Source organism: Anastrepha ludens, chromosome 6 (genome assembly GCF_028408465.1).
Source record: "Anastrepha ludens isolate Willacy chromosome 6, idAnaLude1.1, whole genome shotgun sequence".
NCBI classification, from domain to species: Eukaryota; Metazoa; Arthropoda; class Insecta; order Diptera; family Tephritidae; genus Anastrepha; species Anastrepha ludens.
In genome coordinates, this window is record NC_071502.1 from 75,890,764 (window position 1) to 75,909,219 (window position 18,456).

At 37.2% G+C, this 18,456-nt stretch overlaps 1 protein-coding gene across 4 annotated transcripts in view; it reads right to left on the minus strand.

Moving 5' to 3' along the window:
- Positions 1-18,456, minus strand: part of LOC128868532 (RNA-binding protein fusilli-like) — a 75,908-nt gene that overhangs the window by 13,277 nt on the left and 44,175 nt on the right. For all 4 annotated transcript variants that reach the window (XM_054110725.1, XM_054110724.1, XM_054110723.1 and 1 more), the window contains exons 3-7: positions 13,058-13,447; positions 7,357-7,642; positions 6,262-6,351; positions 6,151-6,205; positions 1,033-1,143 (exon numbers count right to left, since the gene is read on the minus strand). In XM_054110725.1, the coding sequence (XP_053966700.1) occupies positions 1,033-1,143; positions 6,151-6,205; positions 6,262-6,351; positions 7,357-7,642; positions 13,058-13,447 (932 nt within the window). The remainder of the gene's footprint in view (positions 1-1,032; positions 1,144-6,150; positions 6,206-6,261; positions 6,352-7,356; positions 7,643-13,057; positions 13,448-18,456) is intronic.

The following is an 18,456-nucleotide window of genomic DNA, read 5'->3' on the forward strand; positions in this document are numbered from 1 at the left end:
CAATGACCCAAAACACTCATCTTATCTCGTGTAAGAATGGCTTATTTACCACTGTAAGCAGCTTAAAACTCCACCTCAATCAACGGATCTGAGCCCCATTGAGCATGTCTAGGAGCTCTTAGAAATGAGAATCAGAAAGCACAAAATAACATCAAAAGCGTCATTAAAGACAGCTTTAAGTGTTGAGTGGGAGAAAATTGCAGCCAATGAAACCAAGGTATGTATTGGTAAAAACTATGTAACGACGTTTGGAAGCAGTTATTAAAGCTAAAGGCGGCCCATCAAAGTACTGAATATGGTACTCGTTTTTTTCATTATTTTTTTAATAAAATATTCCTTATAAAGCTATGTACGAATAATATTTTTGCATAAAATTGTGCCTTATTTCGTTATTGCCTTAAGTTCTCTAATTCCAGAAATTAAATTGAAAGTTTTTGTTCCTTAAATATTCAATAAATATGTTATTCCTTACGAATATATCAAAATGTTGTTCGTTTGTCTACATCGTAGTAAGTATCAGGTGTATCTGTTTATAACTGTGAGTGTACGAATAAATTGTGTGACCACTGTATGTAAGATGATGGTCGTGAGGCCGGGGTATGAATGATCTTGTTTATGGTTCTTGTTTCAATTTCTATTATAATCTATAACTCAAAGATCAACTGTTATACTACAATAGAATTACGTATATATACATAAGTACATACATATGCACATATACATGCAAATGTGATGATCAAGAGACAGAGGTGTCAAGTTTCGTATGATATTTTGAACTTTTTTATACCGATTACTAAATTGGCAAAACCTGCACAATATGGGTGAGTGTCCTCTTCACATTCCACATATCGCGCGTTCGTTGAAAAAATTTTCCACATATTCCAAGCATGAGGAAATAAAGGCTGGCAGTCATTTTTGCTTGGTTATTTAAAAAAGTATAACAATTCTCCATCGAACGAGCGAAATGCGCCTAAGCTCAAAACTATCATTATTTAAGCTGAGAAGAATGAACTAAAATGTTGTTATACTTACTTGGCAACGTTTAAACCACGAAAAAATTTGGCGATATCCTGATCGCTGCTTTGCCAAGGCAAGCCCCGAGCACGAACAATACAATTTCCGTCGATTTCGTCGTCAATTGAGCTACAAACAGAAAAACAATAGAAACGTAAAAACCAAATGCGTATTATTGCGATGAATAACCTAATATGCTAAAGTCGTGGCAACTGGTATGTCTGATGATAACTCCGAATGAGCGTGCGGGTGCAGCACTTAACAAACGAATGGAGTTAACATGTGCACTAGAAATATGCAGCCAACTCGCAAAAGAATCGAAAATACGCTCAAGAAAGCATATGGAATTTATGCTGATTTCAGCCAAATATTTTTGTGAAAGAAAGACAAAGCTTTGCAAATATACCCGCACATGCAACGCTCTACATTTGAGGATGTTCGATGTTGTTTGATACATAATGCTAACACCTTGGCTGTTCTCATCTGCCGTCAAAAATAATAAATATATCGAATCTTGATCAATTTTTTTTTGTATGTATTTGAGCAATTCATGCAAACGTGTTTTCTTTTTCATTTTTTTTTTTGTTGTTTCTTTTTGAAATCTGGTAATCTGATTTTATATTTCACTACTTATTTTTGTTTTCCATATATTTGCATTTTCTGCTGCGATCGATCAGTTCAACCGAAGAACTATGTACGTTACAAAGCGACAACATATGTATACATATATACATGGAATATGTACGTACGAGTATATGTAGCGATCTACAAAACGCACGGAGAGTTCACTGTATAAGACCTTCGAGTGTATCGGATCAGATTAGACAATGGGATCACTTTAAGTCGCCCGTCGAGCAACGCGTCTACCTTATCACGTCTGGATTAAAACTGCGACTACTTTTAAATTTTCGGACACTTCGATTTCTAGTTACACAGTATGAAGCTTGGAGAAATGTTTGAGCATTGAGAGAGAATTGAGTTGTTTACATACACAAAAGATTGAGTTGAGCACAATTTACTTTTTATATTTGATTTGTGCAACGGTTGCAAGAATTTAGCTGTATGTATTAATATTGGCATTGCAAACGCCCAGAAGTAAATATTTGATGCCAATAGTATTTTTATGAAAATAAAATTAGAGTTTGCTGACTTGAAAATGTCATTAGTATGAACTAAAAATGCAAAATGCCTTATTTCCTCAAACTCCATGAAACTTTTTAAACTAAGTCTACAATTTTTATCTACAACGTGATACTTTGATAATATTATATAATAATAATAATATGGCTGAATATAACTGCGGAGCCCAAGGTTTCATTTCAAAGGCTCATTCAAACAATAAAATGAACAAGAAATGGGAATAATTTGTTAAATTTAAATATTGAACGTAATTACTATTTATTGATTTCGGCAAATAAAATATAAAAATGTTCAAACAGCAAACAAAACAGCATATCATGTAACAAGTATTTGAAATTGATTTAAAAATAATGAATAAAGTGCAATAGGTCGCTGGTAAAAGGAAGCTGAATAAAAGAACATGAACATCTTCCAGTTTTTTTAAACAAAATTATTTTGAAAAAATACCAAAAATATTTACTAGTAAAACTAGATTTTTTAAGGTTAGGTTAGGTTGACCTGGCTGGCTGAAAGCCATCACATAAACCTATTCGTCCTTAGTGGTACCAGATGGACCTTGACCCTTACGTTTCCTTGTAGTAGTCTCCTTGTAATAAGCCTGCGTCTTTTATGAATCTAAGTAGTCTCTGAAGCTCTAACCCCGAGAGACATTCTAACCTCTCATATGATAGAGCTCCTAACCATTTCATTCGGGTTCTAGCTGATGCAGGGCAAGAACATAGAAGGCCTTCAAGAATTTCCCTCTCTTCTAGTTGATTGCAAAATCTGCAGCTATCGTTGTTTGCAATTGTGGCCTGTCTGTATACCTACGATAGCTCTGCATTACTTTCTAGACAGGGCTAGTACGATTCTGGCGTATTTATCTGGATTCTGTGTACACATGATTTTCGCGCTTTTAAAAGTGGCTAAATTATTTCACCTCCTGTCTATCCGTGTTTTAATGTTCGCCGCGAGGTCATTGTATACCATATTTAAATGTTTCAGTATGTCGTTTTCTTGTTCGAATTGTATGTAAACATGCCTTATGTTCGGGTACCCAATAGATGTGTAACTGTCTGTCTGCGACTAGTCTCTCTATGGCTTCCCTGGTCCAAAGAACGTTTTTAGATGAAATTGCATATGAGTTTATTGCCTTTATTGCCGCTTGACTGTCAATGTAAATATTTTTGTTGGAATTGCTCGATGTCGTTGCTGGTGCTATTTTTGCAGCCTTTCCTACCGCAACGACTTCTGCTCGAAAAATACTGCAATGGTCAGGGAGCTTAATTGGCCGCCTGTTGTCCAGCTCTGCGCAATAAACCCCTGCACCTACTCCGTCCATCATTTTCGAGCCGTCAGTAAATATATTAAGCATTTTGGGGCGGATTAGGCTTTTTAAAAGAAGCATACAAATAAAGTTTCCAGTATAGCAATATCACTCAAAACTAAATGAAACGGTGAAAAAAGTGGCATGGATAAGTGTACTGTTCAACAACAAAATAACTTAAAAAAAATATATAAAATTTTTAACCAAAAAATATGTGTTTTTTAACTAAAAGTACACAATATTAAAAAACCGTTAAGCCTTAATTGGTATGTTTTAAACTTATAAAAACCCCAGATCTTCAAGACTGTAAAACTAATCGAAAATTATTTTCGACAATAAATTAAAAACCGTAAATTATTAAAAAATTACAGGTAAGCTTTCAGTTGCATATTATATCTCACATAATTCGTAGCATTTGCGGAAGAAATAAAAGTATACAACGCGATAGTTTTATGGAATAACGTGGGTAGAAACTTAAATTGGTAAAGAAATAAGGAACTGTGAAAACACCAACCTAGTTTATCGCAACAGATGGTCACTTTTTCGGCAACATCCACCATAATCTAACTTAAGACACCACGAAGAATACTTCTTTGTGAAAATAAATTAAGCGATGTCTCTCCCATAATTCATTTTACAATACTTGTATATTATAATATATTAATACAATAAAATTGAATTAAATGAAATGAATAGTACACAGTGGGTTTTGAAGGAACAACTACCTTTTACTTTAATCAATGAATAAATACATACGTACCTAACTAAAAATTCCTCGCCAAAAAAAGTTACCTTAAAAGATTTCCACATAAAGTTTTCGGAAATATATAGAGATTTACGTGCGCTAGACTGAGATAAAAAAACCTCCAAAAGTGGAGTTTTTTTTTTTTTGACGATATCGATAACAGATTTCCCAATGGTTAGAGGGTCTCTTAATATTAATATTAAACTTTAAATATACCTATGTATGTACATACATATGTACTTCTGCTCAAATATGAACGAGACTTTATCAATAAAACGGTCCGCGGATGACATATGGCAAAAATAAATTTTTGTTGGATGGTAGGACTGTTATAAGCTTACATGGCAAATTTCAGCGTGATATGTCACATAGTTTGTTTTCTGTGCTACTGTAAACAAGTCAAGCTCGAGTGTGTTCTTCGAATTTAACGATGGAAATTCAAGTTGAACAAAGAATTTGTTTGAAATTTTGTTATTCCAACAAAATTTCGGCTTCAGACGCCTTAAAAATGTTGCAGACAACCTATGGGGACTCTGCTCTACCGCGTGCATGTGTTTTCCAGTGGTACAAATCGTTCAAAGAGGGCCGTACATCGGTTGAAAACTTGCCTCATGAACGTCGTCCAGCAACATCAGTAAACGACGAAAACATCGGAAACGTAAAGGAAATTATGCTTGAAAATCGCCGTGTGACCGAAAGAGAGATAGCTAGTGAGCTGAGCATATCAAATGGATCCGTTCATACTATTATTCATGATGTCTTGGGCATGAGACGAGTGTCCGCGCATCTTGTTCCAAAATTGTTGAATTTTCTTCAAAAAGAACAACGCAAAACTGTCGCTAAGGAAATGCTCGCCATGACTGATACGGACATCCGGCACATCATAACTGGTGAGGAGACTTGGGTTTATGAGTATGACGTCGAAACAGCCCAGCAGTCATCGGAATGGCGCTCCCCGGACGAGCCGAAACCCAAAAAACCACGCCAAAGTCGCTCAAAAATTAAGGTTATGCAGACTGTTTTTTTCGATTACGAAGGTGTGGTGCACTCGGAGTTCCTTCCGCAAGGCCGATCGGTTAACGCTGAATATGATTTAGACGTTTTAAAGCGTTTGCGCGAGAACATTCGTCTTAAAAGGAAGGAATTGTGGGACAATAAGTCATGGTTCTTGCATCACGATAATGCACCAGCTCACACATCACGTCTTGTTCGCGATTATTTGAACAAAAATAATGTTAATATCGTTCCGCAAGCACCGTATTCGCCTGATATGGCTCCATGTGACTTTTTACTGTTTCCCAAGCTCAAGTTGCCGCTCCGTGAAAAACATTTTGAGACAATTGAAGTCATAAAAGAGAATTCGAAGAAGGAACTGAAATCCATACCGGCCTTCCAGAATCGGCCTTCCAGAAATGCTATGATGATTGGAAAAAACGTTGGCATATGTGTATCGCCTCCAATGGTGATTTCTTTGAAGGGGATAAAATAAAAATTGAACTATAATTAACCGTTTGTGTTTTATTAAATCAGTCTCGTTCATATTTGAGCAGAAGGTATGTTGATATGTATGTGAAATTTAATATTTGCAAAGCTTCCAAATACAACAAATATGTACTTATATGCTTCAGAAAAGCATGAACGTAGATTTTAAATATTTCGTTAACACATTAACTTCAATTCAATTCATTTCTCTCTTATAAAATTTGTACCCCTAAACTAGCAGTCAGAAATTTCTTAATTTTTATTTAATAATTTTTCTAAATCGGCGCATATCTCCGCAGCACAAGTATTTTACGGTAGAGCCATATTTCAAGCCGGCAGTACTATTTTGCAAAAAAAAAATTACGAAACGAAAATGTTTAGTACTATGCTATATGAGGCAACCGATGCCCAAATTAAGTTGATGTTTTAGTATGCACATTTGTAAGTAGGTATGTAAACTTACCAAATTCCTGGTTCAAGAACCAGAGTAACAACTTCGTTTGTTGTAAAATTATGACCTGAAAAAGAAATTATTCCTTAAAACAGGCAGTATGGAATATAAAATTTTACGTACCGTTTTTGAGCAAAATTTGTATCACTGAGACCATATCGCGAGATTCTTTAATATAAAACTCCTGCTCTTCGCTACTGGAAATATTCAATTCTGTAAACCATTCGAATTAATATAAGTACTAGAATTTATTATAGACTATACTATTATACCAATAATAAACGCACAATACGTAAATAAGTTAGTGGTTTTCCAATAAGTGTGGGTTAATGTTTAAATATAATAAAACAACTTCGACAACAACCACTTCGCACAGTGTCACTGATTCAAGAGTTTCAATTTTCAAGGACTATGCTGAGTAGATTCGCTGTGGAATTTGAGCAATGATCTGCGATATCTTGACTTTGAGCGAACAAATTGTTCGACTTTAGAAAACTATACAAGAAACCTGTTGAGGACATTCTTGAGGTCTGCATGTTCAAAAATGCTTTCGATTTGCATACACTCACAGTTTTCGCACTGATCATAGCTTAGGGTAAAAATATAACTATTATACTTTAACTTTTATTGTGCTATAGTATATGAAATTTAGTATATGCATATACATAGTTATGTAGTAACTTTGCTTTGCTTTACACTAATGAATTGTTATATTGATAATACTCTTACTACATTATTTAAACGTCTTTTAGTTATTTTTTATGTAAACCAATTAGCTGTTAAATGGTTAATAAATAAAAAAGGCATTTGAAAATTAGCAGATTTTTAAAACTTTGTATTGATTTTCGATATCATATTCCTCACTGGGACCAAGTGTTGTCAAAGTCGACATAGTTTAATTTAAGCCAAGATGAGTTTATTATGATAGATCTTAGCGCTCTTTGTATGGCAATGATTGTCTTGACAATGCCGTATTCGAAGAAGTACGTGCGAATGCCTCCGCTGTTCCAAGAACTGCATCAAATTTATTGTGAATGCATTGGATCGTCCCATGTACCACAAGTTTGTTTGTTAATGTAGACATATAGTATGTACATCCAAAAATGTGCTTTGTTCTTTCACTGCACGCAACGCCGAAAACACGATGACACAGACAGCTTGTCAATGTCGGCCCATCCTTATTGGAAACCACTGTATATTTGTTTATGTAGCACTAACCTTTCATCATTTCGCCGATACTTTGTGGCGCTGGAACAGTCGGTAATTGGAGTATTTTCTTTATGTCTTTTACGGGGACCAGAGCGCGTGATAAATCGCCGGACTTGTATCTCAGGAATTCTTTGCGGAGATCACAGAAACGGTTATAGTACTGTGGAAGCCTGATGTCTTTGGCACATGCCTCTCGATGCAGGCATTGGCGCAACGGTAGCTGCCCATCGGTAATAATTTTGATGTTATCGACGTCATCGGCATTTAGTGTTAGAGAGCGTAAATATTCATCAAACTATTAAATAATAAGAGAGTATACTTGTATAAGATTTGTGAAACATAAAATGTTCGATTTACATATGTATATTTAGTATGTATGCATGTACATAATATATATAACTAAGCATGCCCATATCGGCCAACTAATTGCTTGTAATTCAAAATTAGCCCTACCATACAAGCACAAATCGACTACAGCAAGAAATGCAGACGTAGCTACGATTAGAAACAAATATTTAAATTTAATCTAATCTAAGAATTTGATAAGAACTCTCTATGTCAACATAAAAGATACAATATAAAATCTCACGTATTTATTTCAAGTTTGGTTATAATCTTATAAAAATTCAGTTCCCAATAAAAATCAATGTGAGGATAGGTTCGAACATGAGTCTTGGTATACAAATTACCATTATTTATGGCATTAACAATTTAATGAAATATCATATCCACTTCCTTTAAAATAAATATTTTACTTCATCATGAAGCCTAACTTTACGGTGATTATTTTTTAAATGCTCATTTCGATTTGTTCATTTCATTGCAGCTGAAGCTGCCTTGCTGAAGAAGCTGCAGCCAAACTTCAAATTGCAACAGATGCTAGTGAAGAAAAGAATGGGAGAAGACTTGGAGCATAAAATTGAACAATACAAAGTCAGTTCATGTAAACTTCACCAACAAAAAAGTGAATCAATGTCCAATAATACTGTTAGGTGCCGCAGAAGTCCACTCCCTTAGGATTCAAAGGCACGTAAATGAGGAAGCTAGCAAACTCCTCAACACCTCAGGCCTAACCCGACGACTCCATCGAATCAAAACATTTGATTTGGCATGATGGCTGTTAACTTAAGGAAGGGACTATGAAAATCTCTTCACAAAATTCTTTTATGTTACCAAAATTGTACTGTTCGTTGTTTATGTGAACTAGTTGAATTGTCAACAAACAGTTTAAAAAAAAACAAACATATTAAAAAAACACATTTCACATTTCATTATTGTCATAAGTCTTACTCCTTACTTCCGTTACAAATCGTATATTGCGTTACAAAAATCGACGCTCTGTGAAAAGTGTTCATGGTGCGCTCAGGCCAACTTAATATATAGATAACTTTTCAGCGACGAGTCCCATTTTTGGCTTAATGGCTATGTCAAAAGCTAAATTGCCGTATTTGGACTGAAGAGCAACCCGAAGCCATTCAAGAACAGCTATTACAACCATTGAAAACAACCGTTTGGGGCAACCTGCTGGAGGAATCATCGGTCCATATTCAAAGACGATGTAACAGTGATTGGCGAATGCTATCGCACCAAACGCGTTTTGGATGACGGAAAATGAAGCCCGTGATCTCCACAACATTTGGTTTCAATAAGACGATCTTACTTGCCATACAGCCCGTGAAACAAGGATTTACTTCGTCGTCGTTTCGGTGAGCAATTTATCTCTGATCTCGGACCAGTGGATTGGCCATCAAAATCGTGTGATATCTCACCTTTGGACTTTTATTTGTAGTGGTAATGAGGGTATGTAAAGTCTGAATGCTTTGTGGATAAACCAGCTCCGATTAAGCCATTGGAGGCCGTAGTGTTTACGAGTGGCCAAATTACGGCACAGTTGCAACCAAAATTTGAACAAGGATTATCTTTAAAAAAATAAATGTCTTGAATAGTTATACACAAAAATCATAAGATTGCCCAATCAATTCAAATTTTCGTTGTGTTATTTCAATTTAAAATCCGTTACCTCTAAATTGATCACCCTTTATGCGGCATGCATCAAAAATATCCCAAACACCTTTTGCCGTGATGCAGTTCTTAATGTGAATACATTAAGTTGCTGGCCCAATGCAGGCTGGATTTACTTACTCTTCTTGCTCTGCTTTCCTGTGAAAACTTTTATGGCCAAATGGGCGCTTCAAACGCTGTCATAACAATCAGATGATTCGTAAAGGAAACAGAGATGCTAGCCATATTCAATAATACATAATAAACTTTTGAATCATGATATTAAGTAGAAGCTGTGAAAATAAAGGGTTTTCCAATAAGAGGTGTTATTTTAATATTCAAAGAAAACTGCTATTTTTTAATATAAATGATCGGATGTTTATTTTATTATAAAGAGGAAGGTATGCCGTTAATAGTAGAAAACAACATGAGGCAAATGACCACCACGGCCACAAGACAATATCCTTTTCATGAAATTTTCCATAACTGAATTGCAAAGTGGCTGCCCTGTGTCCGCGATAGCCTTACGACTTCAATCTTTGAGGTCTTGAATCGACCCTGGGCTGTTAGCGTAGACCTTCTCTTTCACGTGGCCCTAAAGAAAAAGGTCACAAAGTGTTAAATCACAAGATCTCGGTGGCCAATTGTGATCACCTCTTCGAGAGATAACACGGTTCGGAAACTTTTCCCGTAAAATATCAATGGTTTCGTTGCTTGTGTGGCACGTAGTGCCGTCTTGTTGAAAATAAACGTTGTCCAGATCAATATCATCCAATTCCGGCCATATAAAATAGCGCAATCCTATTCAAAACAACACCTGCTATTGGAAAACCCTTTATATTGCGATTTTTTCTTTTAATAGTGAAAATGTACAAGATAAGACGCCAATCACGCCAACAACAAAAGTTTTGGGTGCGCGAGTTATATTTAGATCGTCAAATGGAAGACATGGCTGTTCAATTCCTAAAGTCAAGAGCGCTGCATATAGAACTTTGAACTATGTGAAACTGCAAGCCAGCCTGCATTGGGCCAGCACCTTTAGACTTAACGCTCAGCTTGTAGTTGCAAGAGCCTTCCTATCATATACAAAAAAAGGATATGAAAGTATCTATGCACAGTTGTAACCAACTGATCGCATTTTTTTAGTGGAATTATTTTAAACAAACAATAATAATTATTGAGATAAAATATTATCACTTTTATGTAACAATTTCAGTTTGTTTAATACAGTTCAAAAATATATCGAAATATATACATATATGTAGGGTGTTTCAAAAGAGATATGTCATCACTTTTGTAAGGCAAATTTGGAGAAGTTTTAATGCTTCAAATCAAAAAGGTTTCATTTCTGGACTTCACCTCACTATGTAGTGATGGAAATAAAATAAAGTACTTAACGCTCGGGTACTTAACGCTTTCGTACGACCGAAAATGGTTTAAAGTTTCGACCACTAAGTCAGAATTTTTATTAACTTGGAACAAAATTTACGAAAGGAAAGCTACTAAATCTACGATCAGAACAAAATATAAAATAATGGAAGGCGAGAAGCAGTAAACCGCTCTTATCATTTCGGTAAAACAACTAAGTAACTAACAACATCAGAAAACCTTAAAGCTCTATACGACTGCCCGTGAAAGCTAGCAGACAGGAAAACACCAGAGAGGTCACCAATAGGAAATCTAAGCGGAGTTTTGTTGACTGATCCAAAAGAGGTTTGAACAACAAATGGAAAGATGGTTTGAACAACAAATTTTGGAGCTTGTGGCAAAACTAAGTGAAGACGCACCTGAGGATACCGACGGATTAGTCGGAATAAGACGCATTAATAAAATCAGATGTAGGCAGCTAGATATTGGCGAAATAGTAGCAGCAACAAAATTTCTGAAAGCAAACAAAGGTCCAGGTATCGATGGTGTAGCGGCAGAAATGCTTAGAGCAGATGAGATTGCAAGTGCAAATCTTCTAACACTTCTTCTTTTAAGGGTATCTGGGAAAGATAAAAGGGCCAATCCGATTTGTTACAAGATTGGATCTTTATTGGCTGCGCTATGTCTATGTCGTTGTAAATCTCATTCGTCATCGCCGCCGATATTCGCCGTTGCCAACGTGCAAGGTCCATAAATCTCCCGCAGAATCTTTCTCTCAAACACTCCAAGCGATACCTCATCGGATGTTGCCATTGTCCACGCTTCTGAGAGATTCTTTGTTGGATTTTAAGGCTGACATTATTATCGGTATTAATGCTGGTTCTTAACTAACTGCTTGTCTGATGACAGGAGGTACTTCGTTTTGTCCTCGTTCACCACCAGACCCATTCGCTTTGCCTCTTTATCCAGTTTGAAGAAGGCAGAACTAACAGCGCGGTTATTAAGACCGATGATGTCAGTATCATCGACATACGCCAATAATTGTACGCTCTTATAAAAACTTGTGCTTGAGTGATTAAGTTCTGCGACTCGCACAATCTTTTCCAATATCAGGTTAAAGAAGTCACACGGCAGCGAGTCATCCTGCGATTCTCCTTTCATGGGTCTTTTCCAACACTTGAATGATGTTAAATGTCTGGTCGATGGTGGACTCTCCAGGTCTAAAAACACACTGATAAGGTCCAATCAGTTGGTTGATGGTCGGCTTCAACCTTTCACACAATACGCTCGCTAGAATCTTATTAACGATATTTAGAAGACTAGTCCCGTGATAACAGGCACAAATTGCAGAATCACCCTTCTTATAGATTAGGCAGAGGACACTTAAATTCCATTCGGCAGGCATGCTTTCGGGTAGCGGAACGACAATTCCGTCGTCAACTATTGGGGTATCGGGATATTCACATTCTCTCTGACATGCGCAGCTATCACTGTTTCACAAGATTGGGAAGTGTTCCCTCCATAATTTAAGTATGCTCTGGATGCCAGTCACCAGATCGCCTTTTGTTCTTACTGGAAAGCGCCCCGGTCCTAAATCCTTCTTAAAGCCGCCGAATTTTCTGGTAGAATTTGCGGACGTTGTTCCTCAAGCTCCTCGCACTCACATATTTCGGCCTCTCCTCTTTTCTTTTTTGTAATATGTCTCTCTTCCTTTTGTAGCTCTCGGTAGCGATCCCACATGGTATCGCGTTGCGTCCGATCGCAGCGTGGCTCTTTCTTTCTGTGACAGCATGACATTCCTCGTCGTACCAACTGTTTTTTCGGGCTCGGCGAAACCCAATTTCAAACAAATCAGTGGCGGTATGTAATGAGCGATTTGCCGGACTGTTGGCTAGTACAGGAGTGAGAGTCGAGTAGCGAATCTTGTGGCTGTCTGTTGTTATTACAGATTTTTGATGTCGGACATTCCTTTGCCTTGTAGTGAAACCCTCAAGATTGCAGACGCAGAGGACGACCCAAAGAACCCAGCCGCAGCCTTTGCGAGGAATTATCCAGCAAAAATCTCAACTGGACGCAAGCTAAACAAACAGCCAACAATGAAGAAAGTATAAATCATTGCGCGTTATAATCGGCACTTAAATGAGCATTAATTAAACAAAAAAAAACATATTTTTATCAAAACTTTAAATATTTCAATTTTAAACCTGGATTTATTTGGTTTACAAATAACGCAAAATATCTGCAGCTGCCGGGTGTATAAAAATATATATGAACATTGGGTAGTTCATATTTAAAACCCCTTTACAAGTAGGTACATAGTTTTCATAATTACTTTATTTACCTCGTCGATGGCTTCTTGAAGCGGTTTTCCCGTCGCCTGGGCTACGGCTATAGGTAATTCAATTGCTTCAAGAGTTGGTGTAGCAGTCGCAGTAGAAGATGCAGTAATGGATACTGCCGCCAAATTGGTGCCAGCCGTAGTTGATCCATTTGTGATCGCGGTACTATTGTTAGTAATTAGTAGAGTTGTGTTTGGGCTGTTGTAAACATTTTTCCCAATTGTGTTGGTATTACTAATGCTGGTATTGTTGTTAATTACATCGGCATGCTGTGAAGCAAGCGGAGGAGATGAAGCTCCCGCAACTAAAGATGCTTCCGACGAACCAGAAACAGTGCGATCCTTCGCAAAATTACCATCCGGTCGCACTAGCAGCTGCTTTGTTCCAATAATCTGGAATTAGATAATGATATTTATAATTGGGTATCAAATTTATTTTCGAAAATTGTTAAATACTCCATTACAAAATGCCAATTAATAATTTTTCCTGTTAACCTAATGATACAACAACATTCCTTTAAGGTATAGGTAAATCGGTTAGCTGGTTCATACATTATTTTCGTTATCGAGCCTTTTTATTTATAAATTTAATAAGTAGTTGTATTGGCAATAATGTGAAATTGTTTATTCTTTATTCGTTATTGCCCCCCATAGGGATTTCTATCATTCAAATATTTTAGTATATTGATAGTACATAATTAACTCACTTAATCTTCTTACAATATTCGCAATATTTTTCATGCCAATTTTTTCCTTAATGTTTTATAAATATTATATATATTGTATATATGTATATAGTTGGCGTACACCCTTTTTGGGTGTTTGGCCGAGCTCCTCATCCTATTTGTGGTGTGCGACTTGATGTTGCTCCACAAATGGAGGGACCTACAGTTTCTAGCCGACTCCGAACGGCGGATATTTTTTTTATGGGGAGCTTTTTCATGGCAGAAATACACTCGAAGGCTTGCCATTGACTGCCAATGGGCGACCACTATTAGAAAAGACTTCATTTCTTCATTTTGGTCCTTCACCGAGATTCGAACCTACATTCCTCTCTGAATTCCATTCGGCTACGGTGGTCGCCGTATTATATACAAGTTATTGTATAACGAACCTTAAAAATCCAAGCTGCTAAACTTTGTACGAAATCTAGTAAACTTTGATAGAAACGGATTTTTTTATTAGTGGTCGCAAGCATTGAGGAATCTCCGAAAGTTATTCTTCCATTCTGGCGACATAGAACTGTAGGTCCCTCGCATTGTATATTAGAAAGTCATCAAAACACACACTACAAATAGGAGGAGATGCTCGGTCAAACAACCAACAAAGAATGTAAGCGACAATCATACTTATAAATATTAATGTAATTGTGTATTCAAAAATTTCCTAAAGATTCTGATACCGAAATTTAAAATTTTGATGATAATTGTTTTGAAATTTGCTAAGAATTTTATATAAAGTTTGGAAGTCTGATTTATAAAATTTTTGTTACACAATGAAATATCTTCTTATATATAAAAATGAATGTTTGTCTGTAAGTTATCGATGGCCATAAGCAATAAGTGGCGTGGATCTCTTCTGGACGTCCGCAATAAGCATGGAGCCGATGTAGCAAGCGACCACCACCTTCTCACTGCGACAGTTAGACTCAGAGTGGTTGCGGCTGCAAAAAATTCTACCCAAAAGTCTCAAAAGAAGTTCGATGTGGAGAAATTAAAGAATCCAACCACACGCGCATGGTTCTCTCTGAGCAGACGACTGGCAGCAGATAAAACAAGTTTTTGTGACGTCAGCGGAAAATCACATCGGTCACAAGGTGAATAAACGAAAGTGCTGGATATCGGATCGAACATGGGACCTAATAAACGACCGCCGTAAGGTAAAAAATCAGCTAAACTGCGCGAAGACCAGACAATGCAAGGCAGCTCTCCAGCAACGGTACAGCGCCGTCGATAAACAGATAAAGAGAAGTGCAAGAGAGGATAAGAGGAAATACAGTAACCATTCAGCAGCTACGGCGCAGGCAGCCGCGGAAGCGCATCGCACCTGAGACCTATACCGCACGTTACGACAACTGACAAACACCGCTTTTAAAACCGCGAGCCGCTTAGCCAGTGCAGCCCTGTAGCTGCCAGCGCCACATAGTTCGGCGTGATATCTCCACCACATGCCCGGATGAGCCTGAGATAATAAGCGCGATCAAGACGCTAAAAAATAACAAAGCGCATGGGCCTGACAACATCAACCCGGAATTACTTAAAGCTGACCCCGAGTTGAGCGCTCGTATTCTTTTGCCCCTACTAAATAGCATTTGGAGCTCAGAAAAAATACCATCCGAGTTGAAAGAAGAAATCGTCACTCTTCTCCCGAAGAAAAGTTTGTGTTGATAGCCTATTTAAGTTAATTAGTTCTTATGTTTTTTTATTTTAAAATACAATGGGTACTTATAACTAATAAAACGTATGACTATAACATTGATATGGTGTCAGTCGGAATAACTTAAAATAGTTTTTCTTCATTTTTAATTCAAAGGATTCAGAAAAGTGCTTATGAAAATTCATTTAAAACCATTTGCCTATATTTGAGACAGCAGGATAAATATTTATACAAGGCTCTATAATCTATAACCAAAGCCATAAGATATTTATAATATTAGATACATCTAACGTTCGAAATGTTGAAAGAGTATCTAAAAACGAAGGTATGAGCGCAGGCAAGAATTCAGAAGTGAAATCATTAAGAGGCTCCATATTTAACATTAGCGAGATGTCTTTCTACTTTTTTACCCAATGCGCAGAAGCTTAATAAAAAACCGCAAGGCAAAGTACATATCGCACCCTAAATACAAAAGGGTCACAACTCAAAATTTTCCACACTCGAGCTTGACTTTTTTACAGTAGCACAGAAAACAAACTATGTGACATATCACGCTGAAATTTGCCATGTAAGCTTATAACAGTCCTACCAAAAAACAAAAAATTTATTTTTGCCATATGTCATCCGCGGACCGTTTTATTGATAACGTCTCGTTCATATTTGAGCAGAAGGAACATTTTGAGTTTTGACCCTTTTGTATTTACGGTGCGATATGTGCTCCGAGTGTATGTAGATATTGCGGCTGCAAATTTGTTTCGATGTGAATTATATAATTTGGAGTATTTGCGCCCCATAAAATATGATCGACCTTGAGCACGCATCATAAATATTTAGTTTATTTGAAATTCAGATTCGAGGATTATTAATATTGTATATTTAAGCCAAGTTGCATTGATAGCGGTTTTAGAATCAGCAAACTTCAGATTTAAATTGTGCGCATAACGAAGTTTTTGTGTAAGCAGCTATTTGATTTAGTTGCTTTTTTTCGTCATCGCCTGTAAGTATGCAGCAATTGCGCTTTATCATTCACCTGCTACATGTCCGCTCCTCTCAATGAAATGGAAAATTAAAAACTTACACTACAATACTACAAATTCAATTCAGTAAGTTCCGCCTCAAAAAGGGCGGGCTTCTTTCAAGGAGAACTCGAACCACAAGGCCCAACATGTTTGGATACCTTGTAGATAATACCTAAATATTTCTTTAATTTTGTTAGAACGAAGTTTTAAATTGAGCTGGAAAACATTTTATATCCGTACAGAACCAAAATTTATTTAATTTATTTTTCATTTATTTTAATTTTAATTTATGGTAATAGTATTCAAATTCAGTCAATAAAGATTCAGCGGCCCCTTCAGTAGAGCATGTCGTCCTGTACTCGATGCGGCAGCTGTTAAAGGTGACAAAAGGTTAGGAAGACTTGAAAAGTGAAGAAGGAGTTGTCTTCTCTTATACAAATTAATTGGCGATAATTAACACGAGGCAGAAACGGGCGCTTAGTTTAATGTCGACGATTGTTACATTCAATGTACAAATATACTTATACTTGTTTTTCGAATCCCTATTTTTACGCATATACACTGTGATTGTTCAAATACTAGAAACTTTCAGTAATAAAGCTTTTGAAAGGATTAATTGGACTATGCTGGTTTGCTCCTTTTTATGCGTTTTAAATCTTGAAAAGAGTTCATCAGGATGGATACTACAGAATCAACTTTTTTTAATTTTTAGGTTGACTTGTCGCCACGGACTATCGCAAAAAAACAAATGTTTCGGCTCTTTTTTTTATTTTGGAATATTTTTATCTTATCTTTATATATAAACAAAGGGGTTTTCAATAAGGGCGGGTAGATGTTGAAATGGAATAAAACATTTGAGCGGTGGCCTGCGTTATGTTCACCTTTAGAGCATCGGTCGATTGTGGTTTATTTGCATAGACCTGAGACTTCAAGAAACCCCACAGGAAAAAGTCTAGCGGGGTCAAATCGCATGACCTTGTTGGCCAATTCACATCACCCCTACGAGAGATAACCTTATCCTCAAATCCTTCATGCAGAATGTTAATCGTGGCGTTTGCTGTGTGGCACGTAGCGCCGTCCTGCTGGAACCACATGTCGTCTAGGTCCATCTGGTTCAATATGGGACATAAGAAATTGGTTATCATCGTTGTGTAGCGCTCGCTGTTGACGGTGACCGCCTCACCAACGTCGTTTTCAAAAAAGTACGGACCAATGACGCCGCCGGCCCAAAATCCACACCAAACGGTAACTTTTTGAGGATGCATTATCACCTGGTGAACCTCGTGTGGATTGGTGTCGTCCCATGTACGGCAATTTTGCTTGTTAACACAGCCATTCATCCGAAAATGCGCCTCGTCACTAAAGATGATTTTTCGCCCAAAACTGGGGTTCTCTTCCAAACGATTCGAAGCCCAGTCAGCGAACAAACGACGTTGTCTGTGGTCATCAACTTTGAGCTCCTGGGTCAGTTGGATCTTGTACGGGTGCAGGCCCAAGTTCTGACGCAAAATTCGCCAAGTTGAAGTCTGCGAAAGGCCAAGTTCTTGTGCACGGCGAGGAATAGACTACCTCGGGTTCTGCTGTACACTTTCACGGACCGCGGCAATGTTCTCGGCTGATCTTGCATTCCTTGAACGTACGGGTGTTGGCTGATTGTTTACTGACCCGGTCGTCTCAAATTTGGCCACCAAAAGTGGAAGAGTCGACTTTTAAAGGCCACGTCTACCGAAAAATGGACGCAATGCGCGCAACGTTTGCGTTAATGAACACTCATTTTGATAATAAAGTTTTATCATTTGAACGTGCTGTTCAATCGGGTAACTTGCCATGATGATGTGGCATAAACAACTGAATAATAAACAAAGATTTGACAGATGTCACCAAAACAAAATTGCTGCCACAGGGCGCCAAAATCGACGCGCGCCAATTGAAAACCCCTTTATTAGAAATTGGGTGCACTACATTTTAGAAAGTTCGAAATCACTCAACATATTTTGCGTTAGTGTG